Source organism: Cynara cardunculus (genome assembly GCF_001531365.2).
Source record: "Cynara cardunculus var. scolymus isolate 2C chromosome LG 10, CcrdV1, whole genome shotgun sequence".
NCBI lineage: Eukaryota > Viridiplantae > Streptophyta > Magnoliopsida > Asterales > Asteraceae > Cynara > Cynara cardunculus.
In genome coordinates, this window is record NC_037537.1 from 15,957,173 (window position 1) to 15,982,902 (window position 25,730).

The 25,730-nt window shown below is 35.1% G+C and overlaps 1 protein-coding gene across 5 annotated transcripts; it reads right to left on the reverse strand.

Moving 5' to 3' along the window:
- Nucleotides 1-422: 422 nt before the first annotated feature.
- Nucleotides 423-22,476, reverse strand: LOC112519298 (twinkle homolog protein, chloroplastic/mitochondrial-like). Of its 5 annotated transcripts, none has more exons than XM_025127349.1 (22): nucleotides 22,231-22,476; nucleotides 22,138-22,151; nucleotides 19,032-19,121; nucleotides 18,452-18,507; nucleotides 18,320-18,377; nucleotides 18,134-18,244; nucleotides 17,459-17,542; nucleotides 16,977-17,057; nucleotides 16,744-16,809; nucleotides 16,527-16,643; nucleotides 16,363-16,410; nucleotides 16,197-16,282; nucleotides 16,044-16,104; nucleotides 15,598-15,780; nucleotides 14,306-14,437; nucleotides 4,265-4,326; nucleotides 3,109-3,192; nucleotides 2,804-2,935; nucleotides 2,378-2,474; nucleotides 2,172-2,306; nucleotides 2,003-2,070; nucleotides 423-654 (listed from the first exon to the last, which is right to left on the reverse strand). In XM_025127349.1, exons 1-22 carry the CDS (start codon nucleotides 22,376-22,378, stop codon nucleotides 609-611), a joined length of 1,959 nt encoding a protein of 652 aa, XP_024983117.1. In that variant the 5' UTR covers nucleotides 22,379-22,476; the 3' UTR covers nucleotides 423-608. The 5 variants fall into 5 exon arrangements, with proteins under 5 accessions (XP_024983117.1, XP_024983113.1, XP_024983115.1 ...); XM_025127345.1 differs by adding an exon at nucleotides 21,697-21,828 and having other exon boundaries at nucleotides 19,032-19,174; nucleotides 22,138-22,476; XM_025127348.1 differs by lacking the exon at nucleotides 423-654 and adding an exon at nucleotides 21,697-21,828 and having other exon boundaries at nucleotides 2,172-2,205; nucleotides 2,291-2,306; nucleotides 19,032-19,174; nucleotides 22,138-22,476.
- Nucleotides 22,477-25,730: the final 3,254 nt, after the last annotated feature.

Below are 25,730 nucleotides of genomic sequence, written 5' to 3' on the forward strand. Positions count from 1 at the left end.
TCTGCAACCATTGCTTGAACAAGGAGGAAGAGGGGTTGCTGGAAAAAGGAGAGGTATGTTCGAGGTTTGGTTACCGTAGACACCTGAAGATGGGGGAGGACGAGATGAAGAAGATGAAGGGTGAAGAGGTCAGTGATGTTGGTGGAACCATAACGATGTTTTTTTAACGAAAGTTAGCTTCAAAGACCTCCTCCGTAACAAAGAGTGAAACCACAAGGTCCCCTCTATGAGTTTCAGTGTTCAGGGACCCTCATTGTAATCAACATCAACCCACAAGAATGAAATTTGTAATTTACACAAAATCGGTTAATACCAGATCTTTTATAAAATAAAGGAGCAAAAGTTATAAGAATTTAGAAAAAATCAAGTATTAAAATTGGTTATATGGGTTCGTTCGGTTCGGGGGGTTTTCAGCAATGATGTAGGCAAAGTCGATATGATCCTATCAAGAAACATATGTTTACAGATAGAAATGCAGATGCAATCAAGATTTATACATAAATAAGATATCAATTTGCATCATCAGATTAATTTGGTTACAATGTTGAAACATAATACAGAAAAGTAATCAAAAAAGATAAATGAGAAGAAAAAAGAAGAGAAGCCCTTCACTTCAAATCCTTTGGCTTGATGTCCAAATATTCACCGGTTACTCTGCACCAATAAATTCAACAAATTTTTATTCTATTTTTCCTTACCAAGATATCATATTCAAGAAACTTCCATCATACAATCAAAGAGTGAATTGTTTCATAAAAAGCTTTCCTTATTTTGGGCACTGATTCAAAATTCATAAACATCAAATAAACTCCGAATGAGTCCACTATATCCCACCGGAAGGTGGGATCCTGCAATACGTAGACCTGACATCTGTCCCAAAGGATCCAAAAAGTGAAAAGTGTCGATAAAATTGTCCTAGTGTAAGAAAGCAGGAATTCTTATGAGTGTAACGTGTATAACATCCTGTGTTTTCAAATGGTATTTTGAGGGGCAAACACCTCTTAAAGTTATTTTGGTATATTGTGACCACTGTTAAAGATCTTCAAAACTTTTCAGGTCAGTCACATTTTTAAGAGCATATTATCCTTTCTAGACTCTCAACTACATAAGATAAAGTTCCTATAGGAGGCTCTTAAAGATCTGAAACAGAAGAAAAACAAGGTCTTGAAGCTTCAATAGAGTGTAAATAGGTATTTACCATGAAGAATCTATCCACTGGGACAACAAACCAAATCAAACCAAACAAAAAGAGCCCAATATATCCTATTCAGATGTGGAGTTTGGAGAGGATAAGATGTACACAGACCTGACATCTGTCCCAAAAAGTAGAGCAAATGTTCATATAAAGACCCCCGGCTGTGAAAAGTCAGATATGATTCAAATGGTGGCAGCGGTTTCACTAGACTGTCTATCCACATTGCAGTTTGTGGAGCCAAATTTCAAATTTCAGGACTGCTTATCTTGTTCTCAAGTTCCTTTTTCGAATGCTTTTTTCCACACTATGCTCAAGCCAAGGGTCTTCATGAACACAACTGCTCTAATCTTTGCGGTGGAGGTTAAGTGTGCATACATCTCAACCCCCCCCCCCCCCTCCCCCACAAACACACACACACAGATATTATGGGCTTGTTTGGTTTAATATGGTTTTACAGTCAACTGAAGTCAACAGAAAGGGCACAAAACGGCAGGTTCCAAAAGCAATGGTCAAAGTCAAACTGACAACAGTCAAACAAAGCAGAAATCATCTCAGATACAATGAGCAAGATGACACAACATATCAGAAGGACATGATCAACAGCTTCTTTGATGGTTGATTTATGGGGATGGGGTTTCTACATGAAGCCATAGCTTCAACATCATACGAAAAGAGGTTCTCAAATAGTAAGGCTATATATAATCAATATATAAGTAGAGAGGACAACAGGCCAAAATATAAACCCTAATACCAATTTAAATGCAAGTATATCTTGTATTTGGTTAAGAATTATTAGAAGTAACATACCTATTATATGTCAAGAACGCATCACCTATCGTTCCCGAAACTTTATTCCGCACCTTCCGCACACAGATCTTGAAAGAATTTAAGAGAAACAGGATAAGCATAATGCATATTTGGTTTGATTTGGTCATGTCTGCAAAGAATAGTGCATAATTGATGAGAATCACAGTACCTGCACTAGATCCATTGCGCCTGCTTCTGGATCCCTATTTCGATGAATAATAATTCCATTATCACATTTGTTTATGAAGTGTGCACTTCCACTAATGTCGTATAGATTTGGAGGTTTACCGGTCCATTGCTGCAACTGTTGAACAGAATTCGGAAGTTAGACCAATGGCCTCACCATGTAAAAAAAAGATTCACTGTTTTGCTAACCTGTTTAGGATGCGCCACAAACCAAACATGGCATGAATGGTGTTGGGCAAATCGCTTCACGCTCGTCAGCATCTGACTAACATACTCTGTTTCAGTCCTGTTGTGCATTCAAGTCTTAGAACAAATTTTCAAACATCATAAAAAGAGTACTTCATGCATCCCAAAATAAATGTCTACAATGAAAAAGACACATAGTTTTAGAAATGTGTAATTTTCACACTTTTTAACTAAAATGACAATTTTACCCTTAATAATGGAGTAATTAATTTTTTTCGTCTCATAATTAGGGGTATAATTGGAAAGTAAGCACTTAATTTCGAAAGTGGACACTTATTTTGAGAGAAACTGAAACAGAAATGTGGACACTTATTTTTTGGGACGGGGGGATTAATACATTGGGGGTGCATGGTATATATATATACTCACTGGTTCGAAGGCCGCTGGTGATCAAGCTCATTGTATGGATCAATCACGAGTCCGTTCACCCCATGTCTAAGAACCGCAGCTTTTGCAAGATCAAGGACCCAAGTGATACTTGGTAGGCAATCATTCTCGCACCTATTCCACCTTTAACGTTTAGCATAAAAAAGTACAAAGAACTCATGCTACTTTTTAAATTTCAATGACATACAGAATAACTAAGATGAGCAACAAATCGTCTTCTAAAATTTTAACCATATGATTTGGAACTAACAAAGAAATAACAACCAATGCTCTATTTTGGAACACACCGTATGAGATGAAAAGTGTCACTCAGCCATTGCTTTCCTGCCTCCAAATCTTCCGGACTCATTCTTTCAACAGATTTCCCATACCTGGGATACACCATGATATCAAACACAAAGTACGAGAAATGTGTCCAAACATGAAAAGAACGAAATAATATATACATATATATAAGCAAAAAAACACCAACTGATGAAACTTCATAAATATTCCCTCTCATCAAAAATTAGGGAGGCCATTAGATCATTTGTGGTCATTTAAGACAAGTTAAGGATTCAAAACTGACAAGAGATTTTAGATTAAGAGGAAATTAAGGCTTGATATACAAAATTGTCCCAACGGAAACAGGTTGGAATTTCCACAACAAGATCTCAGATTCAAATCCTTTAGGGTGTGTTTGGCACACGGGTGGGACCGCACAGGAGTAGACAAAACAGGACTGGATAGGTGAGGTAGGTAGGTCACAGGTGTAAGAATTGTGGAAGGTTTTAGGGTTTTAATTTGACATGGCAGTTTAGCAATTTAACAATCTTGTCTCATCTCCCTAATTTTTGTTCCACGTATTTTGGTGGGTCAAAAATAATACATTTTGTCCCACTCAGTCCCATCTAGTCCCAGTCTGATGTCGAGTCAAAGGTAGGACAACAGGTTTTTGTTTTGTCATGTTTCGTCATGTCCCGAGCACCAAACATAACCCTAGACATCTTTGATCTTGGTGGATTAGTGTTCTCTTTCCCTTTAATCTTGGTCGATCAATTTCTTTATGGATTAGAGTAGTTTATTCTTTAACTATCTCCTATTTTCATTCCTTAAGTCAGTAACTTCACAATTTCCGTTTTCGGTTCATTGTTTCATCCTCAACTTTCTTCTGGGATTAATCTTTTCAGTCCAGCACTTGATTTAACATCAATTAACTCTCGATTGTGCAGGCAGCATACATAGCAAAACAAAATGGAACAAACATAAAACACCATTTGTCAGCCTACAGCTAGGTGTGGCTGCCAGCAGATGTGATTTTTCATAGATATGTACCAGGACTTGATCTAAAGGCTCAAAGAATGTTGCAACACAGAGATGAGAACCTTGAATAAGCAAGTACAAAACTACTTTAAGAACGGAAACAAACTACTTTGATTATAGAACAGTCTGAACTGAGCTAACCTCACATCAAAGAATGGCTTCTTCAAGCGCTTTTCGAGAAGTTTCCTTGCATGCTCCCTAACCTAAAGGTAGAGAAACATAAAGCAACCACTTATCAGTAATCTATATGTGCAACTATTATATTTATTCATATATTTATGCATGCATCATCTCATGACTAATTCTTTAAAAATAAGGAAAGTAAATCTCATTTCAAGGAAAGGAAAGATAAGTGCATGAAGCTATCAAAAAAAGAAGTAAATATTAAATAAGAAGCAAAAACATGAACACAAAAGCAATATCAATGTCAGACAAACACCGGGGAAAATGCGTGATCATGTATCCGACTACTTGAAGGTTATTAAATGTTCCCAACTTTAAGGTTAAAAGCTCTCATTAGCATATAATAGATTATTAAATGTTTTCATATGTTCAATTCCAACAAAATTTACGAGTACGATATCGAAGATTATATCATTTCTTGATGTTGTAACTTGCAATCATTTATCCGACTACTTGAAGGTTATTACATGTTCCCAACTTGAAGGTTAAAAGCTCATTTACATATAATATATTATTAAATGTTTTCATATGTTCAATTCCAACAAAATTTGCGAGTACGATATCGAAGATTATATCAGTTCTTGATGTTGTAACTTGTATCCACATACCATGTCCATATCGATGCTTCATGGGAATTGTAGATGTATGAGGGAAAAGTCCATATGGTATAAGTGTAATGTTCGGTTTCAGTATCCAGTTGATCGGGTATTAAAGTAATTTGGTAATGGGAAGTTCGGGGTTAGTGTTTGGCATTCAAGGATTGGAGGGGAATCGATCTATGATTTTTTCTTTACAATCGTGTTTGAGTAGTGTAATTATATATATATATATATATATATATATATATATAGGGTCAGGTTCAAATGTTAAACAAAGTTTTTGTGTTAACTTTGTTAACCGATCTTGGCCATTCAATCTTTCAATAAACGATTGTGATTAATCATGATAAAAACTTATTATTTTTAATTTAAAATTTCATAAAGATAAGTGAACAAAGTTGAAAAGGGTATTTAGGTAAAAAAAATTATGTAACTCCCATATCATTAATTAATTGGGAGTTACAATATAAAAAATTCTATATTTTTTTGTTAATTTATTTTTGTTAATGTAAGAACCATATGAACACAACTATATATATATGAACCATTGTGTCAAATGCGAACAAAAATTTGACATATATATGAACTTGGACTGCATAGCATTTATAAACACAATATGAACACAATATGAACATAATAAGAAAAACTGTTATACGAAAGGAAATAAGTAAAAAAACATATATGAACACGATATGAACAGATTGTGAACAATAGTTCCTTCATTATAAACACATTCAGGAGCGATCCTTTGTCAATTGGAGTTTTATACATGCATTGCATCCACACCATTTAAGGTTCACCCCTTGTTCATATATGTTTCTGATCTTATATGGTTGTTCACCCCTTGTTCATATATGTTTCTGATCTTATATGGTTGTTCACCCCTTGTTCATATCGTGTTCACCCCTTGTTCATATCGTATAAAATATATGAACACATAACCCAAACACTATGAACACCGGGTGCAAACACTTACACAAATATAAAGATTTGGTATCAAGCTTAAAAAATAACATTTGTGTTCAGATAGACGTAACATGAACACAATGGTTCATGATTCATAAAAGTCGGTAATATGACAATATGAAAATGGGTCGTGCATGTACTTCCATTTGAACATGTGATTTAGCTACGTATTTTAGTAATTAAAAAAAAGCTATCAATACAAGATGAATTATAAAAAACACAACACATCGTAATGAACATAATTTCGATTAAAACGAATCTAAAAAAAAATAAAAATCTATTACCAAGACATTCGCTTTGGTTAATTTCTTCAATTTCCGACCTCGAACTCCGATTGTCATCATAAACCATTTTAATCTTCTCACTGTTGTCGATTTATATTCCATTGCGTTTATCCATATTAGCTTGATTGATACCAAAAAAATTTACTACCGTGTTTTCTATGCGAATTAAAAACTGATAAAACAATAAACGTGGAAGATCAAGATTAAAAAAAATAAAAATATTAATATTATAAATGHRTATTTTTTGGGATTTGATGATTTGTAACTCCCCATTAATTGTTTGGGAGTTACATATCAAATCAATTTACTGAAATACCCTTGTAATTAAAATGTGAACATGACATAAACCTACAAGAAGAATGGAATTTGATTGGTTGTCATGGTTTTCAAAGTTAACACAAAATTGTTGGTTAACATTTGCTCTTCCCCCCCCCCTATATATATATATATATATATGTGTGTGTGTGTGTGTGTGTGTGTATGTGTGGGAAGATGATAGTGGGGAGGGTTGCATGGTAAGCACCCCCCTTTTTAGGTCGGCTATACACTTGCTTTAAATAGCAAGTATTTGTGAATAGGGAAAAGTTCACTTCGGAAGATCTATAATTTTCTTTCAAGAAGCTTAGGTGATCAAAGAGTAGAAGTAAATTTCAAAGCTGATTTTAAAGGCAAAGGTGAGTTCCATACTGCTTTCAGTATATCTAGTTATCATATTTTTATGATGTAATTCAATCTAGTACTGGTTTGTGTTGTTTTAATCAGATTAAAACTGTATATGATCACTGCTACTTCATCGCCTGATAAATATCTCAAGAATAGAGCTCATCGGACAAAGCTTGTCCGATGAGGCTCCTCCCCGACCAAAGCAGTGTCCGGATATGTACCCTCACCGACCAAAGCAGTGTCCAGATAGAACTTCTCACCGGTTATAGTGTTGTCCGGATAATACCCCTCATCGAGCAGAATAATGTCCGGATAAGAACAATCATTGGATAAGGCAACGTCCGGACATGACCCTATGTTGTAGTATTGTCAGATATAACCCTTCACCGGGCAGTTTAATGTTTGGAAAAGAATGAAATCTTGTCCGGTAACCTCTTCTCCAGACATAGTGTTGTCCGGATAAGATCAAGCTTGACCGGTAACCTCCTCCCCGGACATAGTATTGTCCAGAAAGGACTATGTATTACACAGTAATCACTTCAGGAAGTGAATTCTATCTAAATGGCGGTGTAACCACGATAGATCGAATAGCGGTGTAACCGCGATAGATGAACCGGCAGTGTAACCGCGATAGATGTAATGAAGATCCAAATTTGAACTATCTTGGGTTTTAAATAGTAAGTTGTGTTTTGTGAAAGGGTAATTCACTCACTAGACCTTCTGGTCTAACGCTCAATTATTGTACTAATCTGTTTTGCAGGTCGTCCATCATCTCAGAATAAAGGCAAGGGAAAATGTAAAGAAGTGTTATTGAGAAGAAACGTGTTATAAGCGATAAAGTTTTTGTTAATCTATACTCTCATTTGTCATGTAACCATACTTTGGAATATTGTATAACTTTAGTATGGAGAATATGGTATTGTATGATAAAAATTTTGTAAATTCGTATTGTTTCGTGTTTGGTGGGTTATTTCAGTTGGTATCAGAGCCTTAGTTTAAGGGATATGGGTATTAACTTAATACTTAGACTTAAACTAGAGATGTGGAGTATGTGATAATAGGTCCACTGGGATTATGGACCTGGGAATGTGTTATGATTGAACCTATTATGATGATAAGCATGATAAATGTGATCTTGAGTTACAGACACTTGATCTATGGGTACACATGTTATCATACTTTGGTATGTGATTAATTGTATGTGTTTATTGTGGCAGTAAGAACGTTAAAGTAATACAAGTACTAGGAAAGAATGGCAGATAATCTCAATCGATCTGGAAGGACTTCTACTGGCCATGGATGAGATCAGGGAAGAGGAATGGTAAATAGAGAAGAAGATCCAGAGAATGCTATGACTATTGAAACACGAGGTCAAAGTCAGGGACGAGGAAGGGGAAGAAATATTCAACAAGAAGCCCATACAGAACAAGAATTATCAGCACAAGAAAGTTCTATGTCAGGTCATGGACGGGGCAGAGCAAGGGGTAATGATCGTGCTCATGACGCTAGTTTTATTACCCAGGAAATGTTGGCAGCTAAACTGGGAAAATTTCAGGAAAATCTGGTAAACTTGTTGGGACGTTCTGCACAAAATAACCCGGAAGGAGTAAGGAATCCAAATTTTCAGGAAGAAGCCGGAGCCAGTACACCGGTAACGACTACGTCCGCACCACCTACTTCATCGTCAGTACAAAAAGGAGGTTATATCAAGATGTTCCTTGCTTGTAAGCCTCCTAAGTTTCCGAGGAACGTTATCCCGTAAAAGCCATGTGTTGGCTTAAAGAAATTGAATTAAGTCTGCAGACCAGTAAAAGAACATAAGAAGATAAAGTAATGTTTGTTGTATCCAGGTTGCGGTCAAGTGCACTATATTGGTGGGAGATTCTGTCGAGTTCGGATCTGAATATTTTAAAGACCATGTTGTGGGAGGAATTTGTGGTAAAATTTAAAATTTAATAGTCTTGAAGCTGTTGTGCGAAATCTAGAGGACGATTTTCTTCGTTTGGAACAGGGTAACATGACGGTTCGTCAGTATGCGGAGGTTTTTATGGAACAGTCTCAGTTTGCTGAAGCATATATCACAACCGAAAGCAGTAAAATTAGGAAGTATATTTGGAGTTTGGAGTCGAATTTCCAGAAATATGTAATATCCTGGAACAGGATATCAATCGCCAACCACAAAAAAGGGTTGGTGATAAAAGGAAAGGGGATACTGTAGCAACTGATTTGTTTGATCAATTAAGTTAACAATAAAAAATAAGTATCCTCTTCCAAGAATTGATGATTTCTTTGATCAATTAATTGAGGCTACTTACTTTTCTAAAATTGATTTACAATCTGGTCATCATCAGTTGAAGATTCGGGCCGAAGATGTGTCGAAAACGGCATTCCATACTCGTCGTGGACACTGTGAATTTTTGGTTATGCCATTTGGACTTACAAATGCACCTGCAGCATTTATAGATATGATGAATAGAGTATGTCGCCCGTATCTCGATAAATTTGTGATTGTCTTTCTTGATGATATTCTGATATACTCTCGATCAGTGGAAGAGCATGCTCACCATTTACGACTACTTCTGGAATTATTGAAACAAGAAAAGTTATATGCTAAGATGTCAAAATGTGAGTTATGGATGCGGGAGGTTCAGTTTTTGGGCCATATTATTTCGGAATTAGGCATCAAGGTGGATCCACTTAAAATTGAAGCCATTGAGAGGTGGGAATCGCCGAAAACACCAACAGAAATTAGAAGTTTTCTTGGGTTAGCAGGGTATTATCGCAAGTTTATACATGATTTCTCTCGTATAGCTACTCCATTAACCAAGTTGACAAAGAAGAATGTAAGGTTTGAATGGGAAGAGGATCAAGCTCAGGCTTTTCAAACATTAAAAGATAAATTATATAGCGCACCAATTCTATCCTTGCCAGATGGAACGGAAGATTTTGTGGTTTATAGTGACGCCTCGAAACTGGGTTTGGGTTGCATGTTGATGCAACGTGGGAAGGTAATTGTTTATGCTTCAAGGCAAACTAGTTGTGTACCCGTGCAATGCGGCGGGAGCCATGAATTTTAACGATTTTGAAGTTCCACTGGTTTTATAAGATAAGATTTAACGATGATATAGGTTACACTTGGTCTTTACATATTAATACAGTTTGAATAAATAAGAGTTATGGTTCCAATTACAGACTATCGATGAAAACAATTGTATGACAGTTTAAAATCCAATATATTTAAAATCCAACATATTTAAACGACTCCACAAATGTATTTGATTTACACCAAGAGCAAAGAACCAAAAAAATTGAGTTTTAAGATAAACACTCAAAACCAATAAAGAAAACTACAATTTTGACAGATCATAACCAATAAAGAAAACTACAATTTTAACAGATCATAAGCCATGAAAAGACAAAAAATATGGGTTTTAGAATGAAATTTCAACTGCTTACCCTCTTTCTTATCCAGAAACTCAGATTAAGGTTGAATTAATACATGTGTATATATATATATATATATATATATTTCAAAAAAAACCCAATAACATATTAATTCAAAACATATTATACAGTGCAATTTGGACAGCCTAACCCCAAAATATATAGTATATATAAAAATAAATAACTATAAAAGTATAAATCGTAAATATTAAAAATATTTTTGCACAGTATATATAATATATAATAATACAATTAAGTCAAAAACTATTCAATATTGGACTCATTTCGAATGTATTAACGAGACGATTATAATGGTTTAACTTGTTAAAGTAAAAATGTATTTTTTAACCATGTTTTAATTGATATACGATTATGTATGTTAATTTGATAAATGTTTAAAATGAAACATTTAAAAGTAAAGGACGTAAAGTAAATTAATTAATTAATTATAGGGTATAAAGTGTAAATTTAAAATTATAATTTTGAAAAAATCGGTCGTGAGAGGGTGAGCGTATGTGAGGGGTGAGTGTATGTGAGGAGAGGGGGGTGAAAAAGTGAAAAAGTGAGTATAAAGGGTATTTTAGTCATTTAGAATTTTAAGACTTTAAGACTTTTGCTAAATTTGTTTAATAAGATAGTATAGATAAAGGATCATGAAAAACAGTATCCTACGCATGATATGAATTAGCAGCTGTAGTGTTCGCTTTAAAGATTTAGAGACATTACTTATATGGAACGAAATGTCATATTTTCACAGATCATAAGAGTCTACAGCATTTGTTCCATAAGAAAGATTTGAACATGTGCCAAAGACGATTGTTAGAATTGGTTAGTGATTATGATTGTGAGATATTGTATCATCCGGGAAAGGCGAATGTGGTAGCTTATGCTTTAAGCCATCAAGAGAAAAGTGGTATCATCAAAGCTATAGCCTTAAGAGCTGAGTTACTACCAAGAATTCATGAAGTACTGCAAAAATTTCAATATAAAGCTATGAAAGAGAGTAAGATTAAACAAGAAAGACCGAGTGGAATGGTATCTGAATTGGAAAAGAATGATAGGGGATTATAGAGCTTCCAAAACAGAACTTGAGTACCATGTTATGGTGATCTCAGAAAACGTATTCTAAGTGAAGCTCACCAATCACGTTTTGTTATCCATCCGGGTACGAACAAAATGTATCGGGACATGAAACAATATTATTGGTGGCCGGGCATGAAGAAAGATATAGCCAAACATGTTGAGCAGTGTATGACATGTTTACAAGTGAAGATAGGACACCAACGTCCGTATGGTAAGTTGCAGTCTTTAGAAATATTGATCTGGAAATGGGATCACGTTACTATGGATTTCATACCAAATCGCCAAGAACACCGAGAGATTATGATGCCATATGGGTTATTGTGGATCGCTTATCCAAGTCTGCTCATTTTCTACCAATGAAAGAAGCATACTCAATGGACCGGTTTACAAAATTGTATATTGATTAGATAGTAACACGTCATGGTGTTCCATTATCAATAATTTCTGATCGAGACAATCGATTCACGTCTATGTTTTGGAAGAGTTTTCAAAGAGATATGGGTTCACAAATTAAGTTAAGTACAGCTTATCATCCTCAAACAGATGAACAAAATGAATGAACTATCCAGACACTAGAAGATATGCTTCGAGCCTGTGTTATTGATTTTGGGGGATCGTGGGATAACCATTTACGTTAATCGAATTCTCCTACAACAATAACAGTTATCATTCGAGTATTCAAGCCGCATCTTTTGAGGTTCTATATGGACAAAAATGTCGAACCCTTTTGTGTTGGAATGAGATAGGTGAGAAACAGTTGGCTGGGCGTGAGTTAGTGCAGCAAACAGCAGATAAAATTTGTCAAATCCGAGAACGAATGAAAGCGGCCCAAGATCGGCAAAGAAGTTATGCAGATAAACGTCGAAAGTCGATTGAATTCCAAATTCGAAATAGAGTAATGTTAAAGGTATCACCGTGGAAGGGGGTAGTACGTTTTGGAAATAAAGGAAAGTTGAGCCCAAGGTATATTGGATCATTTCCTATCATTGAAAGAATTGGGGAGGTGGCATACAAACTAGAACTTGCATTGGAGTTAAAGTGGTATTCATAACACTTTTCATGTATCAAATTTGAGGAAGTGTTTAGTAAATCCAAACGTAGCAGTACCTCTACCAGAAATTGAGATTGATGAGAGATTATGTTTGAAGAGACCCCTGAAGCCATTATTGACTTCAAGGTAAAGAAATTGCAGAATAAAGAGATCGGGTTAGTGAAAGTTCAGTGGCGTTATCATAAAGAACCGGAAGGCACCTGGGAATCAGAGACAGAGATGTGGATAAAATATCCTCATTTGTTTACTTAGTGGAATTCCGGGACGGAATTCTTCTAAGGAGGGAATGTTGTAATGTTCTGTTTCAGTATGCAGTTGATCGGGTATTAAAGTAATTTGGTAATGGGAAGTAAGTGTTTGGCATTCAAGGATTGGAGGGGAATCGATCTATGATTCTTTCTTTATAATCGTGTTTGAGTAGTGTAATTATATATATATATATATATATATATATATACGAATATATATATATATATATGTGTGTGTGTGTGTGTGTGAGGAAGATGATAGTGGGGAGGGTTGCATGGTAAGCACCCCCCCTTTTTAGGTCGGCTATACACTTGCTTTAAATAGCAAGTATCTGTGAATGGGGAAAAGTTTACTGATTTTGGAAGATCTATAATTTTCTTTCAAGAAGCTTAGGTGATCAAAGAGTAGAAGTAAATTTCAAAGTTGATTTTAAAGGCAAAGGTGAGTTCCATACTGCTTTCAGTATATCTAGTTGTCATATTTTTATGATGTAAGATTAAAACTGTATATGATCACTGCTACTTCATCGCTTGATAAATATCTCAAGAACAGAGCTCATCAGACAAAGTCTGTCCGATGAGGCTCCTCCCCGGCCAAAGCAATGTCCGGATATGTACCCTCACCGGCCAAAGCAGTGTCCGGATATGTACCCTCACCGGCCAAAGCAGTGTCCGCATATGTACCCTCATCGGCTAAAGCAGTATCCGGATAGAAATTCTCACCGGTTATAGTGTTGTCCGGATAAAACCCCTCATCAAGCAGAATAATGTCCGGATAAGAACAATCATCAGACAAGGCAACGTCCAGGACATGACCCTATGTTGTAGTATTGTCCGATAACCCTTCACCGGGCAGTTTAATGTTCGGAAAAGAATGAAGTCTTGTCCGGGAACCTCTTCTAAGAACATAGTGTTGTCCGGATAAAATCAAGCTTAACCGGTAACCTCCTCTACGAACATAGTATTGTCCGGATAGGACTATGTATTACACAGTAATCACTTCCGGAAGTGAATTCTATCTAAATGGCGGTGTAACCGCGATAGATGAACTGGCGGTGTAATCGCGATAGATGTAATGAAGATCCAGATTTGAACTATCTTGGGTTATAAATAGTAAGTTGTGTTTTGTGAAAGGGTAATTCACTCACTAGACCTTTTGGTCTAATGCTCAATTATTGTACTAATTTGTTTTGCAGGTCGTCCATCATCTCAGAATAAAAGCAAGGGAAAAATGTAAAGTGTTATTGAGAATAAAAGTGTTATAACTGATAAAGTTTTTGTTAATCCATACTCTCATTTGTCATGTAATCATACTTTGGAATATTGTATAACTTTAGTATGGAGAATATGATATTGTATGAAAAAAATTTTGAGAATTCGTACTGTTTCGTGTTTGGTGGGTTGTTTCAATAAGACATATAAAAGGTAAAACCATCAACCATAATATAAACTACATATTCTGATTATGTAGTCAAGAAGGCACCAAAGCGTCATTGGCCAACGGTAAGGGGTTCAAGTCTCACCAAAGGTGAGAAGTGGGTGAGTTTAATTTGCTGTATATAAATATTGCGTACTTCCAAAAGGGCATGCAAATGATTGTATAAAATGGACATTAGAAAGCACAAAGAATTATTAATAACGCACTTGAGAAACCGGAATACCTTGTTCTCCATAGAGCATAGTGCAAACTTCCAACCAACACTTTCATTAAGATTGCATAACAACGCATCAATCCACTCGCTCTTTCCTGAATTGGGAACTCCGGTGACTACAGTCAACTCTCCTGGCACAACCTGGTTAGAAGTAACATCATAGTTGTTACAATAGCACATTCAAGCAATCCTAACACTTCTTTTGTGAACGTCTACAACATGTTGGATTATCGATTCAATTGTGCCTGACCACAGATTATCATAATTATATCATATGCTCAGTATCTTCCTATAAACATATCTTTTCAGAATAGCCAACAGTCCCAACATCCCAGTTCTGTAACAGTCAGACATGTGCTGAATGTTCCCACTGTATTAAATAATCAACCATTGCCGAGTATTTTTACAATTAATACACTTGCAAAAGCGTTCAATTGCTCAATCATTTATGCTCCACTCACAGCACTTTTCAGGAACCAAACACTTGATAGACTATTGGACAAGTGACAGATTGTATCTGATAAATTAAGGAAATGCAGAAAACCGATGGAAAGTTCCTTCCCTACTGTAGAGCATTTGAAACCGAGACTCGAGTTTTCTTCGAATGAATTTGTAGTTAGTGTCAGTTGGGTGCATGCTCACATGTGTCTTACATGTTGATAAGTGAGTGTAGAACTGGTAGTACAAATATAATATACCAAAATTGTATGCATGCTTATGTGTTTGTATTTGATATGTACATGGTATGTTGTGCAATGGCATGTGAGTCATGATAAAAACATAACAAGTGAACCAGACATAGAAAGGTTATAGGATAGACCAGAAAACCTAAGAAAGGATTAAGTAAAAAAGAGTCAAGAAATAGACTAAAGCGCATGAAAAGAGCATGATAAGTAGTTTAATAGTTCTGGGGCTTTTTTTGAGTCTGCCCAAGTTGTTTCAACAGTTTGGAGATCAGTGGACAATTAAGCAAACTCTTATGGTTGGAAGTTTGTTTCTGCAAAGTTAATGAGCTTACGTGCAAATATAGAAGAAGAAATGAATATAGTCCCTATTCTCCAAAATAGGCATACGTGTACATTAGGTAACTGCCAAAAATGCTGACTAAAGTCTGATCAATGCCAGTCCTCAAAGAAGAAAATACAACTCACATCATAGTGCATCCACCACATTATTAAATAAAAAAGCAGCAAATACCCACATGTATTAAACATAAAAGAAATCTAATCTGAAATATACAGAGAAGGAAAGGTGGCATAGTTATAGCAAGCTGTAGCTCTATAGAGGATAAGTAAACATACATTATATAAATCATCCATAGCCTTCCATCCAGTTGAAATTCCAAGCTCACTACCAAGGGTCTGATGATAATATGCATCAATTTCACTGAAGTAATCTCTAAAGTTGAATAAACCTTTGATGGGGTACAATTCGGCAGTCTGAATAACTTCCCTCAAGACAGCAGGACCCATGAACATGAGAACCTGGCAAAAGAGCTTCTGGTTCAGCCATTGCAACAAGTGATTAAAAATTTATACCAATTAACTAGTTTGTCTCTAGTTCCTCAAAAGGCAATGATTAAGCAAGGAAGTTACAGAACAATTACATATTTCAATTATTTGGCCAACAAATATGAGACTATTATGAAATGTAAGAACATCCGTTTTATAAAGTTACTGTATGAAGTTTTATAAATGTATAATTGAAAAAAAAAACTGAAAAAAACTACAGTCTACATGCGTCAAACCTCATTAGCATCTTTAAAATGCTCCGTTTCATTTTTGCTTGGCCATGTGACTCGCCAGCACCTGTTTAAGCAATAATGAAAAAAACTTGACGGTGTTGAAAACCAGAAACCAGAAACTATACCAGCACTAACAAATAAATCCAACGTCCCAACCTTTCTCTACCAAGGCGGCGTGCAAGCTCTTCGGCTAAGGCTTGACCAGGTTGATCCCCATCAGTGGCAAGTATTATGCGTGACGCCTTCAAGATATGAACAATCATGCTGACTTACATTTTGGAAGAGGTAGAAAAACAAAGAATAGAAAGTAGTTTAAACTTACCTTTTCTAAATACTCCTTGCAGTTCCATAAATATTGGTATTTTGTGTCCTACATTAACAAAATACTTTTATGGATTAAAGATTACCGAGGGCTTAGCACAGTGACAAAAATCAAGCAAGAAAAAGCCAAAAATTATAGAATTGAAAGTTGAATTAAAATGGAACCTGTTCATGAGATGGTAACTCTTTAGAGGAAACCTTTGAAGGAGCACCGTCAGGGACACTCACACAGTTACGAAAACCAGCTTCTTCCATTGCAAGCTTGTCCATTTCACCCTCAACCTGTTATGAAAGAATAAGAATTAAGTACAGGAAAAGAAAACAAGTCTACGGTAAGTGAGCCACACTTGTAAATAAATGTATTTCAAGATGAAAATATTACAATGATGATATCACTTTCGCCTTCTATATCATCGAGTCCGTATAATATTTTCTCAGTATCACTTTCCTACAGAGTATGAGCAAAACCATCATAAACTTTTCTGAAAGTGCGACATCTTTAATCTTACAAGTATATATGTATAGCAGAATATCTCCAAACATAAAATATGTACCATAGCCACTAAATTTTGCTAAATAGATGTAGAAGCAACAGATGAGAGAGAGAAAGAGGACCTGCCAAAACTTTTTTTCGAGATCTCGATATTTGCAACTAACAAGTTCTCCCTTTCGTCTATAAGTAAATGCAATAACAATCTGCCAACATGACATTGAGCAAGAAATTACAAACAGATTAAACCGACTTGATTTTCTCCTCAAGTAGCTGTATAAGGGGCCGTTTACCAAACGCTTACCTGGGAAGTGCTTACCGGGTAATTTTTCTTACCGGATGAACATGGCAAGGGTCAAAAATCTGACCCGGTAAAAGCAGTGATGAAGATGGAGAGTCTTACTCGGTAAGTGAGGGTGACGACTCTTACCCAGGTAAGTGCTTACCGGGTAAATTCTTGCATATGATACCATTTTGATGTTCTACAATCTTACCCGGTAAAATAAATTATAGTGTTGACTCCTAGCGGTAAGTGCYTACCGGGTAAGCATTTAGGTAAACGGCCCCTAAGTTAAATCCACTTGGAGAAGGCAGGTATGTTCTGTACCTGATTCTCATAGCGTCTTTGCATGACGGAGTTTCTCCTTAATGTCTCTTCAGATATCATTCTTTCGGAAAAATATTCAAGTAACTGAATCACAGAAATTAGATAATATCAAACAGAAAACTACATCCTCAAAGTTACATATATCTTAGAAGATATGCAGCAACACTAGAATGATGAAACAAATGTAGCAAACCATCCCAAACGATATGACGATTGATTTAGGTAGGGCGGCCAAGGCCGAAATTCAAAAGAATTAGGCGAAGTGTTTGTTTCTGAAAGACGGAAATGGAAAGACACTAAGGTAGAGGGATATACTCCTTTACTTTTGTAATCGCCGAGATTGTACGACGAACCTTCTTGTTCCAAGCGTACTACCCAACTACGTTAAGGTTTATACCTGTCATTCCTTTAATAATGTTCTTAATATGTGCATTCCTAATTAGTTGCTTCACCACTTCGTTTAGCAATCATCAAAAGATTCAAAACCAACCACTACGTCATAATAGCAGTCAATATGACTTCTTATAACAAGAAAAACACGGGGTTAAAAGTGTCCTTTGTCATTTGTGCTACCCGGGCCCAAGTCCCCTTGCTTTTTGTCCTTTTCTTTATATATACGGTACTTTGTGTAATCCACCTTCAAAATAAATAAGTGAATAGGTTAGAAAATTTTACATCGTGGCACAAAGGTTCTAACTTCAAATCTTTCTCTGCAATTTCCTTAATTCTTTTCACTCTGGGAAGTTTCCTCATCGTGTTGTAACTTGACTTAACATCTGCGAAAGCCTGCCACACCATTAGACAATTAGAGACAACGTAATACTCAAATGAGACCAAGTGGTACAAAATGAGAAGTGTTACCCGTGTACTGCCTTTCCATCCACACTTGGCTCGAAAACAAGTCCACACAGCTGCATTACTACAACATTTTAACAAATCCCATGTTATTAGATATGAATAAGAAAGTAATTCCAAGAATATGAGGCAACTTACCCATCCTCAGCAACGAAGAGAGAGAGTTTCTTCTCACCAGATTCACCACCTTTGCACTGTTGGAGGAGAAAAAATATCCTTTAAATTTTCTCCAAATAAAGAAAGAAAAGAGGGCTGGAAAAGGAAGTATCAAAAAAGGAATAACCGAATAAAATCTGAGGAACCTAAAAGACTTGAGGAATTACAATATAAACCAAACGCGCCCCGTATATCCCAGCAGTAGAATGGATCTAGGGAGAGTGGGATGTAGGCAGACCTGACCTACCCACAAGAGTAAAGAGGTTGTTTAGAGGGAAGTGGATCAGTAGTGCACTAATCACTTGATCAAGTGCCAAAAATGGTCCAGTTTCAAATAACCCCTCTGTTCTTGAGACGAAGTACTATCCCAAACATTAATGATGTCTTTTTTCATTTTAGGCAGCACAAAAACCGTTCCTGATATTCAACAGAAGACTACACTTGTGCTATGTGCAGCGCTAAGATTTCCAAATGATAGGCTAGAAGTTTAAGTGTACCGTTATCATGTTTGTAGAAAACAAGCAACCAAAGTATCCAAGAGAAAAGCAACGTTTATGCATACCATGGGGCAGAGCAAGCCATATGTCTGGCCAGGTGTACAAGATCCACAGGCTATTCCAATCCCTTCCAATTTCAGTCTAAGTAGCTTTAGCTGTTGGGAATCAACTATTTCCTCATCAGGCTTCTCTAAACATACTTTAGAAACTATAGCAGAAGGAGAAAAGTCCATTATCGATTATCCAAAAGAAGCGAAATATTCTCCAACTTAACTTGACTGACTCAACGTTTTTAATTAAAAAAATAAGGAACCACTTTTGGTAACAGTATAGAAAAGTATGCAAAAGAAGTAATTATTTTGAGGCAGGGCTGATAACTGAATAGAGCAGCATCTAAAAGTACATATCAATAAACCAATGCAGATATGAAAAGTATAAGGTGGCCACCCGGCCCACAATAGTACAAAACCCTAAAAGCACTAATGCAGAACAGAGACGATATGAGCCTGTCTTTTTTTTTCTTAATGAGTTGAATGGCTTATCCGCTCAGCCATTAAGCAGTGTTTGTTTACAGCTTATTGAATAAAATGATGGCTAAATTTAGTAAGCAAATTTCTTTAGTGGCAATGTATGGAATATGTACTCATTTGCAACAAGGTTTCATAATCTATGTGTTTGTATTTGAAGAACAATAGGTAATGATTTGGCTGATAATCCCAAGTCTTTTTGGAGTTCCCGTTTGTACTAATAATTATAGTTGGAAGAGTTATTAGGAGGTCCAGATCCACATGGTTCCAGACGGCGAGTATCCAAGTGATGAAGAATATGATTCACTCTGTGTATAGAATTTATTCTTTATTTATGGAAATACTGATTCATGCTCTACCACATTCTAATAATTTTGGCAGTCGTTCACTAATAATATAGGTAAATTGATCAGTAATGTCATTCGAACTGTTTATTCAGCACACAATCAAACAGCAATTGATCTTTTACAAGACAGATGGCCTATCCAGATATTGGTTAATAGAAAAAATAAGAAACAGCCTAATCCCATAGCATATATGTGAGAAAAACGGACTTCGTCAAGATGTTGCAATCTGATCCTGGCTCAATGGAACTAGCGTTACTACGTTCCTAGAAGTATCAACCACTTTTTCATTAAGAAAATGCGGATCCACGTCAATCAGTCAATGTCTTGGCATGTTTATGAAATATATGATTCATGTAGCTATGCATAGTTACCTCATTACACATCTCTCATACAAAATGTAGAATGACCAAACTCTTGTACCAAATAACATAACCATATCAACTTACAAGTTGTCTGTGACATAATTCGGAATTAAAACTTGACTTAAGAAAAGAAAAAAACAACATTCTTCTAGTTTTCCTAGGGTAAAGAGTAAACCCCAATGGTACCCATTTATGAACCTTATGCGAGCTAGACATCCCACATGACACCCATCTACCCAACCAGTAACTCAAGTATGCCCATGATGTGTATATAAGATGTCCCGCCCTTAGGCTCCACTTAGGTACCACAACATCTGTAGTTCATAGTGACTACTACAAGAGAATACACTTCCCGACAAGACAATAACACTTTAAATTGTGAGGTGATTAACTTTGCACATGATGACCCCCTTGCGGAGTTTAACCAATTTTCAAGGATGTGAGGTTTTGAGAATTTTTCATCTAGAACTCAAAGAAAATTTCTAAGCAAGTCGCCTATCGGAATCATCTAAAATATTGTCAACATAGAAAATGAGAATAATGTACTTGTCATGCTTTCTCTTATAATAAAAGGTCACAGGCACTCGTCTATTAGGGATGAATCAGCATCTTAGTACTACAATGCATACTATAACCATTGGCCACTAAGACAAAAGCATTTAGTTATAATAAAAACATATGAACATCTAAGATAAAGAAAAAATGCACCATATGCAAATGCGAGTAAAAGGTTGTAGAAAACATACCAAAGGATGAAATAATAAATGTACCTACAAAGTAGCTTCATGGACCATATCATTGTGTCTTTTTCTCCTAGGGTAAGCTCGAAGTCTGAGTAGTATATGAAGTCATTATAGTTCATGAGCAACACCGATAGCCTAACCAAAACCCTAGCATACTAGATGATATACTAATAGTATCTTGCTAATTCTAGGACTAAAACATCACCCTTTTGTGAGCTAGAATTGCTAACATAGATGCAATAATTTTATCATCAAGTTCATAAGATCAAGCCATAGAATGATTTTTTCCCTTACAAAGAACAAAAGACATATACAAATAATCATAAAATTGGCAAAATTGTTACCCTAGAAAACAATGATAACACTATATCATCGGCATGATAATGGCTACACCAACATAGTGTCCATTTTGTGGTCGAGCAATACCTTTCAATTGAGGAGTGTGGGAATAGGTTAACTCATACTACTCGGTGCCACAATTTTCTTGGATTCTCTAGAAAAGATAACTAATGGAGTTATGCATATTTAAACGCCACCCTCAACCAAATATGAGTAAAACAAGAACCATGCACTAATACCCATAAGTGAAAACTCGCAATTAGTTCCAAGATAAAAGACTCAATAAAAAGGGTAGAAAGTAACTCAACAACTACTATGCAAAGTTAACTTTTACATATTGGATATTTTAACTTGCAAGTATATAAACAGAGATAGAATGTTATCATTGTTCTACGTATGTGATTTGATGCACCTAGGTAAAAGTTCCAAAATGTGAAAAAGGTTGATAGATATGTAATGGCATTGTTGGTATGTGCAATGGTAGCATAACAAGAAGGTTGCTCCTGAGACTTCATCCATGGCAGATCTGATGGCAGTGCACCACCTGTCACATGCTGAAAGTGTTGATAATTTGTCTAAACTAGATATGACAAGAGTCATCGTAATCATACCATGTATATCATGATTCTTGAAGTGTGATATATCATAATCAACAACCAAAAGGAATACACTGCTCAGTGGGCGGCCAAAATACAAAACACTAAGCATATACCATATGGGCATGTATCCTATTCTTCTAGCAACAACTTTGAAGTTCAAGTTTTTCCCAACTAAACAGTGAACATACAAAATCCAAACTTAACGAAATGAAGCAGAAATAAAGTTGGGTTGTTTAACGGAGTGATAACTTTACCTGGTCTGGAGATACTGGCATGAGAACAAAAAGATAAGTCAGAGGGTTTAAGAGATAAAGAAACCAATTTGGGTACTGAATTAGAGGGCAAACCAGATGAAATGAATTTGTGTATATTGGATTTGTTGTTTAATGAAGAGGGTGTAGTTTTGAAGTGGAGGAAGTAGTTGGAACCCATAATAGGACAGACGGCGTTGGAGAAGAAGAGACCGTGGAGAGAAGAGCGATGCCTAAGAAGCATCTCTGAGAACTATGTAGGAGTAAAAATGGCGTTCATTGCGGCCGTTGGGGTTTAAGGAGCTTCAATGGCGGAAAAAGGGGTTAGGGGTTTTTGGGAGGGAGAAGAAGCCGCTGATAGTTATGGTGGGCGCCAGACGCGGGTTTTGTGTTGCTACAATTTCTTCTTAAAAACAAAAGTATAATATTATAAATCATTTAACAAAAACTTTTAAAAATCATTCCTTATGTATGAAATATTGTTTATTAATATATATTTAAAATTTAAAATTATAAGTAAATTATACATAAATACAATTTATTAAAGCTATATTTTTGAATTCGTATAACTAACTGCAAATAAACATAATCAAATACATGATAAACATAAGATGAACATCTTATTTTAAATAAAAAAATCTAAAATATAATTAGGATAATCATTGAGTTCTAACAGAATTATTATCTTTATAAAAATTATATTGTTAAGTCAAAAATAAATTACATCGTTATTAGACTCAGTACTATAAATCATTTGACAAAAACTCTTAAAAAAAACCATTTTTTATGCATGAAGTACTGTTTATCAATGCATATTACTTAAAATTTAAGATTACAAGTAAATTGTGCGTAGATACAACTTATTAAAGCTATATTTTTTAATTCGTATAACTAACTGCAAATAAACATAATCAAATACAGGATAAACATAATCAAATAATACTATAGAGCATTTGACAAAAACTCTTAAAAACATTCTTTATGCATGAAATACTGTTTATCAATGCATATTACTTAAAATTCAAGATTACAAGTAAATTGTGCGTATATACAACTTATTAAAGCTATATCTTTTAATTCATATAACTAACTACAAATAAACATAATCAAATACAGGATAAACATAATCAAATATAAGATAAACATCTCATTTTAAATAAAAAATCTAAAATATAATTATAATAATCATTGAGTTCTAACATAATTATTATCTTTATAAAAATTATATTGTTAAGTCAAAAATAAATTACTTTGTTATTAGACTCAATACTATAAAGCATTTGACAAAAACTCTTAAAAACCATGCATGAAATATTGTTTATCGATGCATATTACTTAAAATTTAATATTACAAGTAAATTGTGCGTARATATAACTTATTAAAGCTWCATTTTTTAATTCGTATAACTAACTGCAAATAAACATAATCAAATACATTATAAACATAATCAAATATAAGATCATCTCATTTTAAATAAAAAAATTCTAAAATATAATTAGGGTAATCATTGAGTTCTAACAGAATTATTATATTTATAAAAATTATATTGTTAAGTCAAAAATAAATTACTTCGTTATTAGACTTAAATTAAATTATAATAAAAAGTTGAATTAAAGAAATCGTATGAAAAAAGATAATTTTTTATTAATATAGATATATTTTTTCAAAATTTTATGATATTTTTAAATTTATTTTCATTCAAAAGTAAAAACAATATATTTCTCAAAACGACATAAACTGTATTATATTAACAGAGACAAAAAAAAATAAAACAAAATATTAAAATGAAGATGTATATCGTTGCATTATACGAGTACCCTTCTAGTATTATTTTTATTGTTAAAATCAAGGCCCTCAAAACCCAATCAGCTCGATCAATTCAATTCAACCTAATACAAAATAACTTAATTTGAAATAACTTGACGTCTAATTGAGTTGTAAATTTTTTAAACCATAGGTATTGGGTTGATATTATTTGAACTTGATAAACCCGATATCCTTTTATTTTTTGGATTTAATATGATTGTTGAATTTCTATTAATATATACATTAAACAATTACACTATCTGAATCTTTGATAATTTTGTCATCATCCAATTGTTCTCGAATAGGCCCATTCAACGATGTAAGACATAATTTTTTTCTGAAGAATTCGTCATGATCCATGCATAATCACAATGTGAGTGAAAATATACGAAAAATAAATAACAAACGTATTTTTCTTCATATTTTTTATTTTTGTCAAGTATTTTCGACTCCTATTTCGGCCTTTATACTCGTAGCAGCGGGAATTTTTATTGGTAAAAGGCAAAGAGGTGAAGGATAGAAGCACTACACTATGACGGCTAACTATATCAAATCTTTCACGTGCAAAAATACCTCGTCCGGCCGTCTTCTTGCTTTCTTACGGCTAGATCCAATCTCCGAGAGGGCTTAGTTGATCCATGATTTATGTTTCATCTTTCATTTCCTTTTGACCGAGGAGAAAGGGGGCTCGGCGGGAAGAGGATTGTATCCCCAAGAACTTACATCGACGGGAAGGTTGGGCACCTCGATGTCGGCTCTTCGCCACCTAGGGCTGGCGCGCACTTTTATGGTCTGGAGAGGCTTACTTATCTTATAGTTTAGCGGCTATATATGTCTTTGGTCCAGTCATTTGATTTGGTAATAGTAATCAAAAAATAACAAATAGAAAAGAATTGAGGACGGGTTTTTGGAGTTAGCTCACCCTCGCATTTGGGATTTTTTTAGAAATTGGATGCAGTGAGAAGATTTTCATCTTCTTTATAATTTCTCATTATGCACATAAGGGAGGAGCCGTATGAGATGAAAATCTCCACAATGGATGTTGCTTCCCATATTGGGTAAAAATGCAAACCTATAGCTGCAGAAGTAGGAATTGTTTAAAGTTCTATTTTTGTCAGAGAGCAATATGAATGTTTTATCATGTTCCATCAACACTAGATGTTTCGAATAAAAGACGATACCTTTCTACTATAATTTCGCATGGGTTCCCTTAACCAAGCCACTGCCTATGAGTCGCCGACTCATTCTTCAACAGGCACGCGGTCAGAACCCCGAGCTCGAGCACACGCAATGGAACCGTAGACAGTCAAGTGAAATCCAAGCCAGATGATGGAACGGGAAGACCTAGGATGTAGAAGATCATAACATGAGTAATTCGGCAGATTTTGATTCCTATATATCCACCCTTGAATAAAAATCCCGAAAATTTATATTTTTCCTTGAATGTGTCATGAAAAATGAGATTATTCAGGAATACACATTGAATGCTGAGATTACACATTGAATTTCTGGTAGAAGGCCCACGGGTCGTGAACATCTTTTCCCGGAGAAGAAGCAATGACGGACTAAAGTTGTATGGATTCACAAAGACTTTCTCGAGAGAAACCGAAAAAGAGATACCAAAGTAGTTTTGATGCAGAATTAGAAGCTTTTGCACAATTTGCTTCTGATCTCGATAAAGCTATAACTTATATTCAGAAGATGAAATTTCACCTCTACCATCAATAGGTTTAGCCAGGGCGTTTATAACACGACCCAAATAGGCCTCACTCTTTCTTTTTTTCTATAT